This window comes from Harmonia axyridis, chromosome 5 (genome assembly GCF_914767665.1).
Source record: "Harmonia axyridis chromosome 5, icHarAxyr1.1, whole genome shotgun sequence".
Lineage (NCBI taxonomy): Eukaryota > Metazoa > Arthropoda > Insecta > Coleoptera > Coccinellidae > Harmonia > Harmonia axyridis.
The window spans coordinates 24,797,104-24,818,911 of NC_059505.1; the positions used below are offsets into that span (position 1 = coordinate 24,797,104).

At 37.2% G+C, this 21,808-nt stretch overlaps 2 protein-coding genes across 3 annotated transcripts in view; both read left to right on the plus strand.

The window, feature by feature from the left end:
* LOC123681202 (metabotropic glutamate receptor 2-like) overlaps positions 1-21,808 on the plus strand; it is a 393,937-nt gene that overhangs the window by 250,487 nt on the left and 121,642 nt on the right. For both annotated transcript variants that reach the window (XM_045619452.1, XM_045619454.1), the window contains one exon: positions 19,389-19,531. In XM_045619452.1, the coding sequence (XP_045475408.1) occupies positions 19,389-19,531 (143 nt within the window). The remainder of the gene's footprint in view (positions 1-19,388; positions 19,532-21,808) is intronic.
* On the plus strand, positions 5,652-7,093 carry LOC123681206. Its single transcript, XM_045619458.1, has 2 exons — positions 5,652-5,862; positions 6,180-7,093. Exons 1-2 carry the CDS (start codon positions 5,730-5,732, stop codon positions 7,052-7,054), a joined length of 1,008 nt encoding a protein of 335 aa, XP_045475414.1. The 5' UTR covers positions 5,652-5,729; the 3' UTR covers positions 7,055-7,093.

Sequence of the window (21,808 nt, forward strand, 5' to 3'; positions counted from 1 at the left end):
AATATCAAGGATATCAATATTAGAAAATCATTTAGATCAACAAAATTGAAAATTACTAGCAATGAATTTTCGCAATTATTATTCATACAAATTTTACTGGCACAAGTCGGATTATGACAAATTTTGCGAAAATATTATGTCGTTCTTTTAATTCTGGACAAGCATGTGTTACATTATTTCATTTCTTCTAATTTTACTCATCAACATTCTCCCCATCACTATCATCCCTAAAAAAATCATTACCTACTTCTTCTGCCCATTGGAGTAGGATACTTTCGAAGACTGATCACCCAACGGAACTCTTTTGGATGTGGAGGTATTTCATTTAATATGAGAGTTTAAAACGTACAAACTATAATCTCCACATTGAAAAAATGGCTCTCCGAATGTAGAGAGAACACAATTTCAGTACAGAGGTAAACACCGTTGTCCGTTCTTACAGACCGCTCCGTAATTTCAGATCTAATTTTCTTTCAAACCGTTACTAACACGCTACTCCTTGCATGCACTAACGGAAATTGAGACCATTCAAAGGTGATGAAGAGAAAATGATAACAGATTCATGAGAATTAGTTGGAGCGAATCAAATTTTTTTTCTGTGGTCTGACAGTCCACTATGGCGGTTAAGCGTTAAATCATAATTATCTCGAAGAAGGAATTCTGTAACGTATTGAAATATTGTAAGAACGACGTGAAAATTGAAGGTCTCTAGAGATAAATTTTTTCATCATCAAAAATTGTGCGACCTTCTACAAATTCAACCACAAAAAAAAATGTTAAGCCAGTCCCTCGTATCAATGGGCAATCGATAAACCAAGCCTCAAATAATATTGTAATCTCCAAGGCAATTCAGACCATTTTTCAATTTCGCCTTCAATTTGAACGGATGAGCATAGTTCCCGTAAAGCTGTCGCAGCAAGCACGTATCTACTTCATGCATGAAATCCGTCTTTTATAGTGGTAGTCTTATCTTTTCATTCCAGAAATGATAATCAATTTACGAGATCCACCTCGAGGCGCAACAAACTGCTAAAATCTTCCGTCTTATTAGAACCAGGTCAAATCCGATGTTGAAGACAACAAATTATGTCGAAATAGAATGAGAAATTATATGTAATATTGGCAGTGGTCCTCTTGAGTATTCATTCCTTCGAGATATATATTTTGTTGTCTGTATCACAGTATAAATTATAATTGACCATTAATATAGAATTTCCTTTCGGAGTTTTCAAAAATCATATTATCCTGTTTTCTTCTATAGCTCTCATTGTACCTTCTCAGTCTTTTGAAGTACACACTAAGTTTTTGTTTGATTGTGTGTAAAATTTGTTAAGCATTTTAGTTGTTTGGATCATAGGTTGTATGTTGCCCGTGACCATCCATCATTATATTTATTATTTTTTGAAGTTTTCTAGATGGTGAACCTTTTGCAAATTGGGTGAGCCTCCCAATATCTTGTCGGATACTATGAACTTTGTCATCCAGCCTTTTTTGCCTATGTGGTTTATTTTGTTGTTTTTTCCTGGCTGTTCGCTGACTTTTACGTTTTGGCTTCACATCTAGCTCCGCTGCTATTGAAAATGCTGCACAGTAGATGATAAGTTACAATGATTCGAGATTTTGGTATATAATATCATTGTTGGTCATGACCAGAAGATGAAATAATTTCTTGGCAAAATGTTTCTTGAAGGCCTGGTTACATATGATGGAATCTATTACCAGCTTTTCTTTCGATTCTTGTGCGTTCTTAGAACATCCTTTCGGCTGGGTAGTTATTATTTTATTTTTCTCGCAATGTTTGTAGATACGAGATGCTGAACATGATGTGATGATTTTGTATCTTGCTGCAGGTAGGCATTTCATAGGTCTGTATGATGGATCTAAAGTGTTTTGAAAATCTTTCGGTATTAGGTAAGTTATACATGTTGTTAAAAACGTTGGCATTTTTCTTGGATAATGTTTTATGGGATTTATGGATTTGACTAGTCTACCGTGCAGACACCAAAACCTCTTCAACCAGAAGTTGTAAATACCATCAGGGCCTGGAGATTTTCAATTACGAGTGTTCTTCAATATTTCCTGTAGTTCTTCAGACGTTATTTCACTATGAGGTATATTTTCTATGGTCTCACATGATTTCTCCTCTCTTCTTATCCAACGAGCTTGGAAGTTAGAAGGGGTCTGTGTTGACAGTTGATCAGTCCAAAAACTCTCTATATCTTCAGCGCTAGGAGGACCTGATTCTGTTGACGTTTGTTCATTCAGCATCATATAAAATTTCTTTTCGGAATTTTCAAAAGTTATATTGTCATGTTTTTGTTTATAGCTCTCGTTGTATCTTCTCAGTCGTTCAGAGTATACACTCAATTTTTGTGTGAGTGTGTCTAAAGTTTCTTGAGTAATTTCATTGTTGGCATCATAGTTTGCATGTTGCCTATAGCGATCCATAATTACATCCACTATATTTTGTAGTCTTCTCGACGAAGAACCTTTTGTAAATTGCGTTAACCTTTCTATATCTTGTCGGGGGCTATGTACTTTTGCTTCAAGCATTTTTTGCCAATGTGGTTTATTATGCTGTTTTTTCTGGGCTATTTGCTGACTTCTAGGTTCTGGCTTCAAGCCAAGCACTGCTGATATTGTCGAGGCTGCACAGTATGTAATAAGATGCAATGACTCGAGGTTCTGATCATTCGAAATAAAAGGTAAAATTATCTCTTTGTCAATTATGTGCAGAATATGTGAGAGTTTTTGTGATGTCTTCAGTCTAGGAAGAATTGGTCGTTTAAGAGTATCAGTACCCTCGATTCTATGAAATATTATTGTAGCAGATAACTGTTTTAATAGATCTTTTTGTTCTTCTTTCCCATTTTCGATAGATGCAGTTTGTATATTCCGCTGTTGCCCATCTCTCACTGGTATCAAATCTCCGCTGTTTTGTTCCTCAGTATTAATTAGTGTATTGATGTTGTGTTGGTTTTCAGCACAATCGTAGTTTTTTTCAATTGTGGCTTCAATGTTAGTAAGGTTCTCATTTTGTAGCCTCAATTGGATTTAATTTTTAAGGTGTTAAGTCTTCCATTGGTTACAAGTTTATTTATTATCCCAATATAACCCGGTATTGGTCGGCTACCCTTTGCTCAGAATCTTGAAGTTCGGGATAGAATCTGTGGAATTCTGCAAACAGCTTCTGCCGGTAGCCTATTTTATGCTCTTCCATTTAAGTCACTTCATAGTATATGCGCATGAACGTTTCATTTATAGAACTTGTCCATTTCATGCGTCTTCTTGGGTGAGTGCTGGTTGGGGTTCCTGCGCAACTCCTTCAGCAGTCGAAGAAACTCGTGTTATTCTTCTCCTAGAATGTTGAGATTGTGAAGAAGTAGTATCTTGTTCGACAGACGCCCGTCTCTTTAGCACCCTGCCACCGACATACTGTCATGTCCCGCGCCGGCTCTAGACACGACCTGACGAACCTCAGGCAACGGCGCTAATTCTCAATTCACCATTATTCATGGGTTCCTCCGTGTCGTGGAGCAGACAGCTCTTGATCGCTTTTTACGATCTCCGGTGGGATAATTATTGAGCTGCTTTCCACATGGCTGCGTCCGTTACCTTCGACAGGTTTCAGCTCCTGGACACTGCGGTGGGCAGGAGTCGATTCAACTCTCCTGATAGGTGAAACGCAATATGGATTGCCTACCACTATCCGCTATTATTATCATTATTATTATTGGTTTTATCGAATTTACACACTTGATTTTTATACCTACTGCTTTTTCTACTTTTTCCAAGAAATCAGAAGAATGTATTGAACCAATTTTTATATATTTTTTTTTATTACCATTATTATAATTACCACAAAATGGATGAGAGAGGAGGCATACAAGCCTTAACTCTCATGAAAAAATACAGAAAAATTTACATAACACCAATACCCTAAAATATGGAAAATGAAAATGGACATCAAAGTTCATCCAACAGATTTTTAAAAGTATTCACACTTGGTGCGTCCACTATCCAGCCTGGTAGTGAATTCCACGTATCAAACACCCTATTGCAGAGGAAATGTTGCCTTTGAGATGTCCGATAGTTTTCGTGGTACAATTTCAGCTGGTGGCCACGAAGATTGTTAGTATTGAGGGCAAACAAGTTACTCCGATCACAACCGAACAGTGAACAGACCGTGTAACGCTCTATAGGTCACTATCAAATCGCCACGTTCACGGCGTTCACGGAAAGAGCGAAGACCGAACAGGCGCAATCTTTCGCTATAGTTCGGGCGAATCTCAACATACGGCACACGCGTTGCATACCGCTGAACCTGCTCTAGCCTCTCCTGATCACCTGCGACTAAACAGGACCGGCGAACTCCATGATGGGCCGCACATAAGTGAAGGCCCTTCTTATTAGATACACCATTCTCTTCGCCTTTGACACAACACTCTCGACATGAGAAGACCAAGATAGATCAGATGACATGATCAATCCTAAATAGCTATGTTGATCGGCAGATTGAAGTGGAACACCATCAATGTTGTACTGTATCTGCGGATTATTCCTGCCCAAATGTAAAACCCTGCACTTTTGAATATTTAGGGGGAAAAGCCATTTCTGACACCATTCAGAGATACGATTAAGATCACTCTTGATCGTTGGGGAGGAATCATTGGCGAAGAATTAAAAGTCATCTGCATAAGCTACACTCAGAGGATACCAGTTGTGGAAGATCAGCCACATACATCAGAAATAGCAGTGGGCCGAGCACAGAACCCTGTGGTACGCCACTAGTCACAGTCCTGCTACTAGAAGAGGATGCACCGACTCTGACCGTGAACTCTCGATCACTCAAGAATAACTCGATCCATTTGAGTAATTTCCCCCTGATGCCAAAATGGCTTAGTTTGAGAGGGAGTCTTCTTAGAGGAACGCGATGGAATGCTCTTGAGAAGTCTAAATAGACCATATCTACTGGCGAGTTCGAATCAAGGGACTTTGTCCATGAATTCAGGGACTGAAGCAGACTCGTAATCACAGAGCGGCCGAGTACAAAACAGTGCTGAGAGTCTGGAATTATCTTGTTCGAAACCAAGAAGGAGAGGAAGCGCGAACAGATTACTTTTTCAGCTACTTTTGCTATTATAGGAGTTAAGCTGATGGGGCGATAATTAGATGCCGATAGCTTGTCCCCTGATTTGAAAATGGGGGTTATTTTCGCCATTCGCCATGCCTTTGGTACTCGGGCTGAACCGAGTGAAGAATAGATAATTTCAGTGAGGGGTCTCGATATTTTGCTGGCGCAAGATTTTAGTACCAAGGCAGGTAGATCGTCAGGTCCAGGGGCACAGAAGGCATCAAGCTGGGTCAATAATTTCCTCACTTCCTCCTCAGTTACTTCCACAGAATCAAGGGAGGCTGTGGACCGCTGCACTCCACCCCGGGTATAACTCCAGGTGGCTCATGAATGAAAGCCCCAGCGAAGCAATCAGCAAACACGGTGGCTGTTTCATCCTCATCACGACAGTTAGGCCAGGCGCAAAATGACTCGCAGTTTCGTGAGGTGACGCAGCGTGAGTCACGGCGAGATTTTGTGAATGTAATAAATAAATACCACTGCGCATACATAATAGCAGTGTGACGTGACGCAGGTTTTGCTTAACATGATCCTGCGGAACGCAGTGTCCATCCCGCAGTTTCTTGTATGTATTCACGGTGAGTAGAAGTGAGAAATGGAAGAAAAATTAATTGAAGCCGTGCGAATTCGGCAAGTTTTGTACGATACAAGCCATGTAGACTATATGAGGGCAAAACTAAAAACTGAAACGTGGGTGGAAATCGCTAAAGAAATCGGAATGAAAAGTGGTAAGTTTATTCATTTATTATAAATAGGGTAATCTTGCAATAATTATTAACAAAGCTACAGAGAATTTTCTGAAAAAAATGTCCAAAAAATTACCATCAACTGTACATATCTCAATATTTCCCTCTTGCAACACTTTCCCTCTGCCAAGGTATCGCTCCTGCGGAGTTAAAATAATTTTTGAAGTTTTCCCGAATCTCAAAAGCTTTCGAAACTGTTCGATCACCCATTCTGTAGCTGTACGCCATACTTTTGTAACTGTTTCCTGTTGCCATGAATCTGGAAGATGTTTAATATTTATTAATATATATTGTTGTAGGATCTGAAGCAAAGGCGTTGTGGGAAAAACTACGACATTCATTGAGAGATGCGATTCGAAGACAACAAAAATGTTTCAAAAGTGGAGCAGGTGCGGAAACTATCAAAGAATGGAAATTTCAGAAACAGATGGGATTTCTGCAGCCTTATATGGCCAATAAATCAAGGGAAGGAAACCTCCGCCAAGACGGTGAAACTGAAATCTTAACACAAGATTTTGAAATCAATGTAGAAGCTGCAGAGGTAGACAAAGAACATTCACAACAAATGAATATAGAGGAGCAACCTGAAAATGTGGAGGATGAATCCCAACCCAAGGCACTTTCAGAAACTGTTCCCACAATGTTATCTGCAAAGCGAACGTCAATTGCAACCCCCAAATCAGTTAAAAAAATTAAGAATGATAATGTTACTAAACTTTTTAAAGAGACTATCGAGAAACATGAAGAGAGAAGTAAAGCAAGAAACGAAGAGAGAAAAAATTTGGTACAGCAATTACAACTCACACATAATGATCCCCTATTTAACTTTTTTTTGGCGATGTACCAATCTACTAAAAGAATGCCATCCTCCTATCAACACATGATTAAAAATCGTTTGTTCAACGAAGTTTCACAAGCAGAAGCCATGTTACTGGGAATTAGTCCTGCTGTCCAGCAGCAGCCCAGCCTTGATCAGCAGCAACCCTACTACCAGACTTTACATTCTCTTCCTGCAGCCACTCCATCCAACAGCAGAGCATCAACAGCAACCAGTTTCTATTCGGAACAGTCACCATTAAGCCCCTTCGATATCCGTCCGGAAAAAAACGATTACTCCACAAGTAGCAGTGGTAACGAGCTGATGAATTTTATCACTACTTTTGCGGAGAAATAATTAAGTTAATGAAAATAAAATAAAGTTACCTTAGAAATACACTTAGTTTCTCTTCCGTTCCGATGGGCCTTGTAGCGTTACATCCTTCTGCGTCAATTTCTTTCTTGATGATCTCATGCACTTCGATGAACTGGTCACGGTTTAGCCGAAAATAATTTTTAAATTGTCCGTCGTTAAATTCTTTGGTTAAAGCAAATTCTCCGTGACTTTTTCTTCTTTTTAGGTATAAACTTCTCGCTGCCTTTCTTTTGGTCAGTTGGGAGGTAAAAAATAACATTTCGGAGACAAACTCATCTTCCGAATCAGATTCAGAATTGAAGTCAAACAAAAGAGCAGTAGCTGTTTCCATTTTGAGCTTGTAACCAACTGCGTTATAGCAACCAAAAGCAAGTACTGCGATCGTATTTGCGCGGTTCCCGCGTTCGCAGCTAACCTCCTCAAAATTCCGCCGCGACTCACGCTGCGACGCCTCACGAAACTGCGAGTCATTTTGCGCTTAGCCTTAACGTCAGATGATCTCCGCAGTTGAGGAATTGAGACCTTTGAATTTAACATGGAGCGCACATTTTTGAATAATCTCTTCCGATTTTCCGAGGACGCCAATCGATCCTCATAACTCGCTTTAGCCTTTCTGAGGATTGTAGATAGTCGATTAGAGTACCGCCGACGACTATCATAATTCTCCTGTGTTCTGTACTGCAGCTAACGCTGCCATAGGTTTTTCCTTATACGAATGATGTCCAAGATGTAGTCATTAATCTAAGGTTTGGATGGGTTTATTCTGGCGACCCTTGTGTACGAGCACGATTCAATTTCTCTGGAGAGCAGAATTTTGAATCCCACATAGAGTCAACTTCTCCAATATTCAGATTTTCTTCCCAATCTACGCAGGACAAACGATCCCTCAGCTGGTCGAAGCCGATTCTTGTATAGGTTCTCAACGTAGACCTCACCATCAAAACGGGGCTAAACTGAATTTCACCTGTCAACACACAATGGTCAGAACGTCCGATTGGTTCATGATATTCGATCTCACAGACGAGTTCTCGATTGTTGGTCACAAGCAAATCCAGGGTGGACGGGTTTTGTCCTGGACAATATCGTGTTGGACGAGTTATCAGTTGAGTAAGTCCGCCCTCGTCAATGGAGGAGAGAAATAAGGCAGATGGTGAATTGCCTGATGGGTTAGAATTATTGGTCCACGTGATGTCGGGATAATTGAAATCGCCGGTTATTAGAAGATTTTGAGTACAACGTGAGAGAGAGAGAGAGAGACAAGGAGATCGCAAAGTAGGGAGTCTGAAAAAGAAGCGCGAGGTCGATATATGCAACTGATCAATGCAGAGAAATGTTGAGAATTCCGAAAACCGGAGAAAAACGTTATCGATTCCAGGTAAATCGTGAATTATAGATTCCATTTCGAAGAAATTAGGTATATGATCTGCTAAGTATATACACACCCCCCATAACCTCTATTGATGTTATTATCACTGCGATATAATTTGAAGCCCGGTATATCACAGCAGCCATCGGTAATGCCATCATGCAACCAGGTTTCGGAGATTTATATCAGTTCTCGACAGTTTTTATGTAACTATAAATCTATTCAAAATATTTCCTATGATTTTTCAGATGTTTCATCAAATTTTTCATTGACTTCAATACCACATTTCCCGTAGAAAGGGGTCTATTCGTTTGAACATCCATACGCACAACATTATATAACCATTTCGGAACAAAAACAGTTAATATAAATTTGAATAATTAAACACCGATATCTAATTGTACCGTTTACTTCAATGAGTAAGACAGAGACAACTATCCTGCTATAGGATCGGACCTTGTCGGTTCACATTTCACCGTACAACTACGTGAGCGTGATCATTCCAGTTTGTTTTATAGTTCAGTGGTTTAATGAAACAAATACATTAATGTCGTTTATACGGACAATTCAAACTCGAATACAATTCTTCAACTATGTCTAGTCGGATAAAAATTCCCCCACTATCTATAGTCTGAGAATTGTATTCGAGTTTGAATTTTCCATCTGACAATGGAAACAATTGAACAATTGAAACAATGGGAAAAGTTCTGCGCAAAACCATAGAAGGCTTGACGGAGATATATAATAGATTCTAAAACTTCATTAAATTAATACATCGTTATTAATTAGGCCCTGATCGCTTTTCACGATCCGCAGAGCTAAGGTGGAAGAATTCTTGAGCTGCTCTCCACACGGCTTCGTCCATTACCCTGGACAGGGACCCTTCGACAGGTTTCATCCTCATTAATTAATGGAAAGTATTTTGAACGAAAAACGAATCTTCGCCATTCTCAAATGATCAATTAGGTAAGGTACATATAATGAAAACAGACAGTTCAGCAAAAAACGTCCGAACATTATGTGAACGAATGATAGAACGGGTGGGTACGTTAAGATAGTTCAGATAGAAAATTCGAACTGGAGTAGATTCGTGGGACGATTCGTGAAAAATTGTTCATAAAAAAATTTGTAGTTTTTTGAATAAAAATCTCTAATGAAGAACTGATGATCCCATTTGAAATTCCAAAGTTGACTCCTGTACTCCTCACAAGAGGGAATTGAATGGAAGAAGATCTGGCATAAGTGGACTTCCATTTCAAAACCATTAACCCTTTTTTCGTAAGATGTTTCCTTTTAACTGATTCAACTTCATTCAGTTTATATGGGCGCAGCATGCCAAAAGAGCAATAAGCCAATAATTCTCGAAAGAATTATTAAGGAAAATCCTTGCATCTGTCGATTTTTACATTGAAAAGCAAGTTACTCTATGCATTTTTTGATTTGAATTTTCAAATGGGAATAGGTCAAATTGGGTTTCTCTAGATGGTGTTAGAAAGATGAGATTTAGTACTACAATAACTTAACTGACAGTTTTGTGATTAGTTGACTCAGTTCAGTTTGAGCGCGCATCTAAGATGGACAGTAAAAAAGAGAAAATACTTTTCATAGATTTTTTTTCGATGAGGGTGTAAATATATATTTTTTTGAGAAAGAGCTATACAAATTATTAATTTCAAACAATAAAGCATATGTGTCGATGAATCTCAGTATTAGCAGAAAAAATGTAAAAGCAAGCAAGGCGGCTGAAAATATAAATAGTGTTTATGTTCCTGACACGCGCAGTTTTGGTTTCGTCAATTTCGTTCCGGTAATTGTCGGATATGTCGATAAAATCATAGACATTGTCGAGTCCGACCGTCATGTATTCACTGTTTCGATTGCCTAAGAGCTAAAAACGCAACAAAATCGACCCATTTTTTTGAATGTGTTGGTGACTGGTAATGAAAAGTGGATCACTTGCGACTACTTCAAGCAAAAACGGTCGTGGTCGAAACGCGGTGAGCCGGCGAAAACGGTGGCCAAGCTGGGATTGACGGCCAGGAAGGTTTTGCTGTGTGTTTGGTGGGATTGATGAGGAATTGTCTACTATGAGCTGCTCCCCCAGGCACAACTGGTAACTTCTGTAAACAATGGACTAGTTTTCATTTTTTTGTTAAGGATTAACACTAAAAATTTAAGTAAAATGAAACAAAAATGTGGAAGAATCATTGAAATATCTCTAGAAATGAAAATGTTATGGGACTTTGAAGTTGCGCTTGGAAGAATAATTTCATAGTACGTGTAAGTGTCGTGACGTCACACACTAGACGACTGATATTCGCAGAATGCTTACGAGTTCATTGGTGTACAATCACTAGTGCCGTTCGTGTCGTGTTTTGTTCATTACACGATGGCTGAAATAACTTACTATATACAAACATATAAATTACCTTTTTCTCTTTTTACTTTTTACTCCTCAGATAAATATGTTTCGCCATTGATAGACTTCAACAACCAGTACTCAACTACAAACTGAACTGAAGCAAACTCAAAAGTAGATACTTACTTGAAAAGTTTAACTCCTTTTATTTCTGCACTGACATAAGATGGATTTGAAGAAAAAAACTTCATCACTGCGAATATATCTATTTTAGGCAAATTGTCACTTTGTCCTTTCACGAAGCCTTCTTCCATTATGGTGACATAAAAACAAAACTCGAGTTAAAACTACACTGTACAACTACAAACGGCGCGAGAGCCTTGGCGCGGCTAAGTATTTAAACGTAATTTATGGTGTAGCGATCACCGGCAAGAGCCGTGACGTCACAGACCAAAGACGTTCCGCGCTAAAATACGTAAATTTAAATAATCTATTTCTCAGTCATTTATTGATGAATTTTCAAAATTTTTCCACTGATTTATCAGTTTTGCTCTATATTTTAATTCTATCGTGTCAAATATAGTATTATCAATATCACTCAACTAGTCCATTGAACCGTCTGAAGGAAGCAATAGCCCAGAATCGGCCAGCTTTGGCCATTAGGAAAAGAATTATGTTTTATCAGGACAACGCCTGGCCACACACATCGATAGCCAGAAGATCCGGGAGCTTGGTTGCGAAGTTTTTATGTATCCACCCTATAGTCCGGACCTAGCATCAAGTGATTACGTGGTGAACAATTTTGTGAACAATCGACTGTCTCAATTTTTTGCCTTTAGGGACGAGGGCTTCTATGAGAGGGGCATTTTTGATATGGCAACGAATCGGATAATTCAAATGATAGTATGTAGTAGTATAGTATAGTTGCAGTAGCCTTGTTTTTCATGCAAAAATAATGGATTTAATTTCACCCCACCTCATATAACAATCTGACATAAATTTCATAAATATGAAAAAAATATTTTTGAAATATTTCTGATGGCATCTGAATATTCCAAATACAATTTTTGACGAGATCTTCTCGACCCAATTTCGAATGTGCGCCCGTTTTCAAGCGAATTGCGGTGACGATGCAATCGGTTTGTTTATATATTTTTTATTGTGGTCGTATATTTCCATCCATCCCATTATCTTCAAGTGATAAATTTTGTGTTTTTTATGTGATATTTTCGTAATTCCTTGAAATAAAATTCGAATGAACTCAGTATAATGTAATTCCCAGAGATGACTTATCTCTTCACATATTTCATCACATCTACAAATCAGATAATTTTTCAAGTAACAAGGCTTTCATTGATAAATAAGTTTAATAGAAGTTTGAATACTCAAATAAGATGTCCGAAAATTATTATTTCAAATAAGTGTGTTTGTGTATTTCGACTCATCGGAACAAACCTTTTCAATAGAGATTTCAGTATAGCCTAGCATGCAACGTCTCTCCATGACATTGTAACGAATAAAGCTGGCCTGGCTGAAAAAAGGGCAAATAGTAGCAGACAGAAAGATGTTTGGTATTAAGTGTTGCGTGCAGCGTCATTTTCGCTTCTTTTTGTACTCGGCAAGGAGCGTGCAGGAGATGAAAAAATTATATCAACACAATATGAAATGTGAGTTGGCCTAAATCGCAAATATCAGATAAAGATGTAAGTTTTTTAACGGAACTAGTGCCCAATGATTGACATTTTGAGGTATATCTTATTCTCATTTAAATGATTCATTGTTGCAAATATCTGAATAATATCGAAAAAATGAAAGTGGTGATTTTGTGATGAAAATCAATGAGAGAATTTGGTATAACATTTTTTGAGAGATCTGGCTTCGGAAAAGTTACACCCCTCCGAAGATTAACAAAGAAAATTGTTTTTCTTTTTTATTTTCCATGTGTTTTGAGCTGAAAACACGAAACTTGGTGAATATTATTTGTGAATAAAACTTCACTCTTTGGAATTTTTTCAATTCTGCAGTATGCTTAGAAAGGGTTGAAATAGTCAAACCCTAAATATTTCTTGTTATAACTTTTTTTTGGCTAGAAAGTTTCCTTCCAAAAAAAAACGTGGCTGCTAAGCCCAATTTATTCACTGAAATTTTTATCTTCACATATTTCTTCGAAAACATGAGATAAATATAAATGTATTGTATGATTCTACTAGGCTAAGACTTTTACAATTAAAACAATATTGAACAAACAATGAACAAAAACCTGTTGAATATCTACAATACAATTTTATATTTGATGAAAAGTTTTTTTGTTTATTTTCGGAGGGATTTAATTTTTTCGGAGGGAGGTTTTTCGAAAAATTTTCGTAAAAATACTCACCTTAATTCTCATCACAAAATAACCCCTTTCATTTTTTCCGTGCTATTGAGATACACCCTGTATATTTTGAAATATTTCCGGTTAATATCTTGAGATTATTTTCGATCGCTGTCTGTAACTTATTGGATGAGAGAAATCAACGAACTATTTGGAGCAAAAAAGAAAGAATCAATTATGTCTTGTAAAGTAAAGGCGAATAAACAATTTTCAGTGGTAAAATGTTTTTGAGATTTTTTTTATTTATAGTTATATTCCATTTTACAATTTTTGGAATTGAAAGATAGAGATAGAATTTGAAGTTGTTTTTTCTTTAAAATTAGGAGTTCAGTTTCTTGGTGTTTCGTAGAAATTTAGGGATTTAAAGTAGAGTCAGACAGCAGATCAACTTGGAATAAAAGAAATTCAATGGTAAAGCTGCCGCATAGTAATATTTTCTTTTCGATACAGGGTGATTCTCTGGGATGACTTATTGACGTTAATGAAAAACTAATCATAATTTTGAGCTGAAAATTTTTATTTTGGGATACGGGACAACGATCTTTTTTCCTAAAATATTTTCAGATCTTTACAACTTCCAATGTATTATTGCATCATTAGATAGATTTTTTATGATGATTTCGACAATATGCCGTTCCTTGGGTTCATGAGTTAATGGGATTCTCATGACCAAAACGGTGGCGATAAGACTTAATTTTTTTTTAATTTATCGGCAGGAATAGCTTTTTTCGAATTTTTTTTTTCGATTGTGCAAATATGTAGTATTATAAGATGAGACTGTTTGCGATTTGGATCCAAAATTTCCATGAGAAAACCATGAAATTGCATAACTCAAATTCATCAAAACTAAAGTTTTCCAAATTGAAACCCATTTTTTTATCATTTCAGTCGTTTCTACGTACAAAAATAGTGAGGGTTACTTGAGCAAACCCCTTTACCTCGAATGAATACTTTAAGAGTTATCGAGGAAAAACTTTAAATGAGGAAAAACCACAATTTATAACTGTGTGGAGTAGTCTGTGACTTCCGGAAAACACAGAAAGAAATTAAAATTCGATATTTCCATAACTAAATTTGAATTTCAAAAATTGTAATCAATTATTCGTAATTGAAAATTGTATGGTTTAATGGACTTCTCTACAATCCTATCGAAAAATTAATTATAATTCATGAAATGTAAAATTTAGTTATTCAAACATCGAATTTAAGTTTCTTTCTGTGTTTTCCGGAAGTCACAGACTACACCACACAGTGAGGAATTGCGTATAAGGAGAGAAAGTTGTAGGCTCATTGGGTGAATCTATTACAATTTCTTGGATGTTTCCCTAAAAATCAGAAATTCAGAATTCTTTCATTTGGGTTTGTGATTCTCCTATTCCATGTTGAATGCTTGACGTTCACATCAACGGCCATCATGGACGGTGTTCTGAGTTGGAATACATGCCTCAAGCCCACTTTGATTAGTTTCGCCCAGGCCTGTTGTACGTGGCAATTAGTCCGATATCACCGGAGTTGGCGACCCTGGGGATTTCGGTTTTTTTTAATTCACTCTCCATTACTCCAGAGCTTTAATCACCTGGATGAAATTGTTCGGCAATGAGGCCAGGAGTTTTTCAATTTCCGCATTGTTAGGGATTTTTTGTATTCTTCGAAGGCTTTAAGCCATTAGGGACTGAATTTATCAATATGCAAAAAATGACATGAAATCTTTTCATTTCTATTTGGAATAATACCATGAGCAACACTAGATCAATTTTGTAGTACAGTGTTTCGCAGTTTTGAAAATTGCGGCCGTTCCATATATGGAACGCTAAAATGAAATGCAGTTTTCATTTCGGTTTTATTTCGGTAGGAGACATAACTTTCATTTAGAATATAATATTTCAATGAAATTTTACATTTTATCGTGTATGGAAATGTAGGAAGCAGTCAATGCATAGTCCGTCGTCTCATTTTCTATACTTGGTGCGAACCGAGCTACCAGCATGATTCGCTCATCACGTATATTATTCGGGACATATTCAACAAAATGATCTCTGGCTAACACCAGTGGTGGATCGTTTTAATGAAACCGAGTTCTGTTTTTATTACAGTAGATTTTTTCTGAATCATTCCCGTCCTTTTTTGTTTTTCTTTTTCGTGGCCTGTCTATTATGTCTGAGTGAAGGGTGTTTACACCTAAACATAATCCTTTTATTTGTTCTTTTTGAATATGCCTTTGGTACTTCTGCACTTTTTGTTTCAAAAAAATAGTTGCTGATGACTTGTCGGTTTCTTGCTCCAAATGTAATAAATTCCATCATGATACATATGTTTATCCTACTGGAAAAGAGATCGAGTTCTCCAAATCAAGCAATGAAGTCTTAAATTGTACACTTTGTGTCAGATACTCAGTTCTTAATTAGGATTCTGTGTTTTTGGAAGAATGAATAGGCACAAAACTAATGATATCTGGACTTTCTTCACACAGGTCGTTGGAATTTATGCGACCTGTAAGTATGCAAAATTGACTTATCCTTCCTATTAATCATTAGGGTATTTGTTCAACAACTTTCAAACCCATTCATATTCATATGTGCATCATGGATACAAATATAAACAAATCAAAAATTTCTTCGATTTTCATCAATTCCTGAAACCAAAACCTTAGGTAGGTGTATCAGAAAGTATTTTGAAACTGTGATCACATCACAGTTCAATTTACTGATATTGAAGTATCACAATCACAATTCACAACGTGATTTTCAAATCACGATATCACTCATCACTACTCTTGAATATGGTCATTTTTCCATGTCTGTGGAAATAGCGTCCACAGCTACAAGGGTTAGGGATAATGGAAGTAATGGATAATAAAATAATAATAATAATGTAGTATGTAATAATAGTATTAATATAGTATAATAGTGATGTAGTATAATAGTAATAATGTAATAGTAATGGATAATAATATAATAATAATAAGGGATAATGGAAGTAAAGGAAGAGAACTGTACGAACACTGCAGACAAGTGGGCAACGAGATAATACAACTCAACCATAAATGGTGTTATAAGTAATCCAACGGAAATGCCCAAATTTTTAACAACAGGAACCACTTACCTCTTACCGAAGGATATGCAACACACAACGGATCCATCAAAATACAGACCAATTACATGTCTACCAACAATATATAAAATCATCACATCATGTATAGCATCTCGTATCTACAAACATTGCGAGACAAATAATATAATGACAGCACAGCAGAAAGGATGTTCCAAGAATGCACTAGGATCGAAGGAACTGCTGATAATAGATTCCATCATATGCAACCAAGCCTTCAAAAAACACAGAAATCTTTTTATGACATATTTTGACTACAAGAAGGCCTTCGACTCTATTCCACATGGGTGGCTGACAAAAATTTTGGAAATATACAAGATCGATCCAATTACAATAAACTTTCTGAAGTATGCAATGTGCAACTGGAGAACGAATATCGAACTCTCTACGGCGAACATAACTACTAAAGATATTCCAATAAAAAGGGGAATTTTCCAAGGAGATTCGTTGAGTCCCTTATGGTTCTGCTTGGCGCTGAACCCCCTTTCTAAACAATTTAATGCTACTGAAAAAGGTTTCAATGTCAAAGGAAACAGAAATACTATTGCACTCAATCATTTGCTATACATGGATGACCTAAAACTTATAACAGGCAACAAAAATCACTTGCAAATTATGGTCAAACTGGTGGAAAAATTTTCGGAAGACGTGGGGATGAAATTCGGATTGGACAAGTGTCGTACTATTAGCGTAGTGCGTGGAAAAATCCAAGATGAACCGATAGCTCTCTCCAATGGACAGGAGATAGAAGCAATGAAATCGGACGATCTTTATAAATACCTAGGAATGAAACAAAACCGACGAATAAACCATGAAAAAATGAAGGAAGACTTAACAACTGAGTTCATTAGGAGAATCAACAAAATTTTAAAAACAAACCTCAACAGCAAGAACATGACGAGAGCTATCAATACATATGCATGTTCAGTTCTTACATACTCTTTCGGTATCATTCCATGGACCAAAACAGATATAGAAAACCTGCAACGCAAGATGAGAACCTTGATGACGAAAGCACACAAGCACCATCCGAAAAGTAGCATTGAGAGGACGACACTGCCGAGGAATAAAGGAGGCAGAGGTCTGCTAGACATCATGGAACTTGCCCATGGGCAAATTGAATGCCTACGAACATACTTCAAAGACAAATCGGGTATGTCAGAGATCTACAAAGTACTGTGTGAGGCAGACGAATCAACACCTTTACAACTGCACAAGGAGCAATTGTCATACAACCACCAGACAATCCAAGAAAAACTGCAAAGATGGAGAGAAAAGCCCCTACATGGACGACATTTCAACGAGGTGAACCAGGATCATGTCGACATTGAAGCGTCGAACTATTGGCTCACATCAGGTGCGATGTATCCAGAAACGGAAGGATTTCTTTTAGCCATCCAAGATCAAGTGATCTCAACAAAAAATTACTGCAAACATATCATAAAGGATCGAACTATTATCGACGATCGATGCCGTTATGGGTGTCCAACGAACGAGACAATCCAACATATCACGGGAGGATGTCAAATGTTTGCAGGAAATGAATATAAAGAGAGACACGATGCAGTAGGAAAGATACTACACCAAGAAATGGCAACTAAATTAACACTAATTCATTCTGAAAAAGTGCCATACTACAAGTACCGACCGGAAACCATCCTGGAAAACGAACGCTATAAACTGTACTGGGATCGTACAGTTTTGACTGATAAAACAGTCCCTCACAACAGGCCAGATATATTGCTAGTGGATAAACATCAAAAGGCAGCAATACTCATCGACGTAGCAATACCTAATAACAACAACATGCGTCAAAAAGAGGTCGAAAAAATTTCAAAATATAGGGACCTCGAATTTCAGATAAAGCGCCAGTGGGGAATGATATCAACGAGAACTATTCCAATTATCATCTCAACAACAGGAATAGTACCCAAAAATCTCAAGAGAAATATCAAGCAACTAGGACTTAGTGAGTATATATGTAATATAATGCAAAAAGCTGTTCTTTTAGGTACTGCAAGGACGGTGAGAAAATTCCTAGGAAACGAAGGACAGGTCCAAGGATCGCGTGTAAGAGGACCAGAAGTTCGACGAGAACCAGGGGGACCACAAGGACCGGACACGACCGAGCTCTACCCTTCTGATATTTTAAATATCTGGGACTGAGTGAATGTTCCTCTTAGCGAGGAGTGAGAAGCCGACGGCGAGGAGAAATCCTACGCGTATAGGCAAAAGTAGGGATAATGGAAGTAAAGGAAGAGAACTGTACGAACACTGCAGACAAGTGGGCAACGAGATAATACAACTCAACTTCAAGGCATCGCTGTTGATGACGGGTCATGGAAACATGGAGTCATACAAGAAAAAGTTCAAGTTGACGGAGACAACGGGAAAATGTGGTTGTGACAGAAACGAGGAAGAGGACGCTACACATATAAGATAACATTGTACATTTGATTTCAGACAAAGAGCAAGAGAAAATATAGAAAAAAAATATGGAGACCTAATGGTTCGATTGAGGAAGGATGGAAGAAAAAAAAATGACACAGACATACAGAAGGCTAATGAGTGGGCAAATGACGTAATACTGGACTCGCAAATTTAGAAACTGGAAATTGGCGCGAAGGGTTGATGAACTAGATAGTAGGTAGCTAAGAGCGAAAGACAAAAGAGCTAAAACCGAAAGGTGGGAAGCAACAAAACCGACAGTCTATAGTACCGCATAACTCTATAGCTACAAGGGTTACCGAGTTGCAGAGTGTCAAACTTTCTGAACATGAAGGTGTTGATATCTCTGAGGTTCAGGACAGAGTAGAAAAATCGCAGAATATCATTTTAACCAATTAACAAAATTCAACAAAAAGCATTCGAGCAGGTGCAAAAATTTTTTTGCCACCAGCACTGATGATTTTTGTTAAATATCGAAAAATAAGATGCCCTTATGGTATTACTCACGAAAACTTCTCCGAAGTTTAGAGATTTTTTCAGTTCGATCAGGTATTTGAAAGATCAAATACTTAATTGCGAAAACATTAGCCCTAACAGCATGTCTTCTTCATAAAATCAAATTTATAGGTGATGAATGCTTCAAACCTTACTTTTTTTACAGGATCAATAAGTAATATCGACGACAACGAATATCACTGCAATAAGACACAAGTGAGAAAAGTAATTTCTGGTGTTGTCGGAGCTGCTTCCAGTGTTACTTCTATTCAAGTAGCGAACCTTCTTCGTCTGTTTAGAATACCACAGGTAAGTTTGTTTCATAACATGTTTGCATTGTTTATTAAACGAATCGTTGTTTCGTTGTTTGATGGAAGTTCAAGGACTGATCTATTTTGGTTTTGAAATTGGTTGTATATTTTAATATAAAATATTTCTTAGAAAGTAACGAAAACGTGGAGCGTTTCAAATTTTCTCGGCTATACTATGAATATGAATGTCTCTGAGTTCACAGTGGATGAATTATTCCTTGAAGTTCAATGAACCAAACTTTAATAATAAAATAATATACAGAACAGTCACAAGCGTTCAAGGAACGTTTCGAGTACGATGACATCATCACAAATGAACTCAGAAATTACGACAGCATAATAACGCTGTTATTTCAAACTTCAGATGTGATATACTTCGAGGATAAGGTCCTTATTTCTTGTATTCATTTTGGTCATTGTTGTCCTTATTCCAAGCATAATCTCGTCAAAACATTTTGCGGAATAAAGTTCTTTATTAGCCCATCGTAGACCATGCATATGGGAAGATATTGTCTAACAAATTGAATTAGCGCAATCGTTTTGAACCCTCGTCATCGGAACCTTATTTTGTTTGTTATACAGGGTGTAACATGAGTGACTGGCCATAGCCTAGTGGTGAATGCAGGTCATTCAGGCCTTTCAGAAAAGTAACTTGTTTTGTATCCTAAGACTGTTAGTTTCGCAATGGTACAGGGTGATTCATGCAAATTGGCAAGTTTCTAATCTCCATAACTTCTGAATCAACAATCCGATTTTGTTCAAATTTTGTGGGTTTATTAACTTCATGCAGCCCCTCAAAAAGATTGATGTTATTTCAATATTTTCATGCAGTACTCAGATTATTGAGTTTTTTTCTTTAGACTTCGAAATCTATATTTTTCACAAGTTCTAGAGAAATATCGTTATTCGCATGAAAAATACATAATTCAATCTAATGAATTCAATTTTTACTTTGAATGGCACACTTTTTTCAAGAGCGTAGCAAAACATATACATGATCTATGAACCTTCAATGGAATTGTATTTCTTGAATTACCTATAAGGTTATTATACAGATGGCGGTTCATGGAATTGAAATGTTGTTTACTATAGAAATGGTAATATATTTCACAACATAGACGCGAGGGGTTAGTTGGACAATTATATCCTTTTTGAAATGATTAATTTCTTGTCCACAACACTTTCCTGAATTATTGAACTCAAAAATTCTGATGACGTTCGGAAATAAACTAAGTGAAAACATGCAATCATTACAGGAAACACTATTCAATACCGATAGAAACGGGGTGAGCGGAAGACAAAGGGGTTTTATTCATTGCATTGCTCAAGGAATAATACTTGTCTGGGAAAAATCCGTGCTCACAGATCCCAAATAAATGTGAATACTCTGACGAATTTGAATGAAAATCAGGTTCCAAATAGCATGCATTTCTAATATTGATATTATTTATATCACAGAGTCAGCCGATGTGTTTATTGCCTTTATTTCTTTACTGCATGTTATACTAACTATGAAAAAAAAATTTTTTTCTGATTAAATGGTTTCATTGAGGCTTCAGAATTGATGATAATTTTTTTCCCATGAACGATACCATGATCCCTTCATAGTCATCTGCGCTTGTTCTCCACAAGTGATCTTTTAAAACGTAAACGTACTTTTAGTGCTCTGAACACTGACTGTTTACGTTTTGAAAGATCACTTGTCGAGAATATGGTCCCTGTCTCGTATGCTTGTCCTGATGCTCTCACAAGTTTGAATAAGGTTAGCCTTGTTGAACCGATGATAGTTGAGCCTTTCTCTTATAAGTCCTTGACTTGCTCTACGGGAGATTTTGTCTGTCCTTCTGTCTCTTATTGGGAGCTTAACTCTAAGACCATTAGGAACAAGGTTGAGTCGCTGGCAAGGTGCAGAAACGTTAGGGGGTTAGTTTTTTTGGCAAATTCAATTGAGGTTTTCACATGTTTTTGGACCTCTTGGTATAATTCGGGCACATACCGAATTTCTGATTGTTGTCTTGATATTGAGAATGGATTATACTATGTTGGATATTTATTGGGCTATTCCCATCATCTGAGCAGTTGGTTGTTAACGACGTTTTGGCAAGCATTCGCCCGACATCGTCAGGATGTTGGTCTTGAGAAGGACCGATTGTTTGATTCTGAGAAGAACCGTTCAAACCAGAAACACAAACCGAATCAATAGAAACGATAACCACGATCATTGCTAATGTGAAAGGGTTATCAGAAAAACTGAGAAGAATTGATAATAGATACG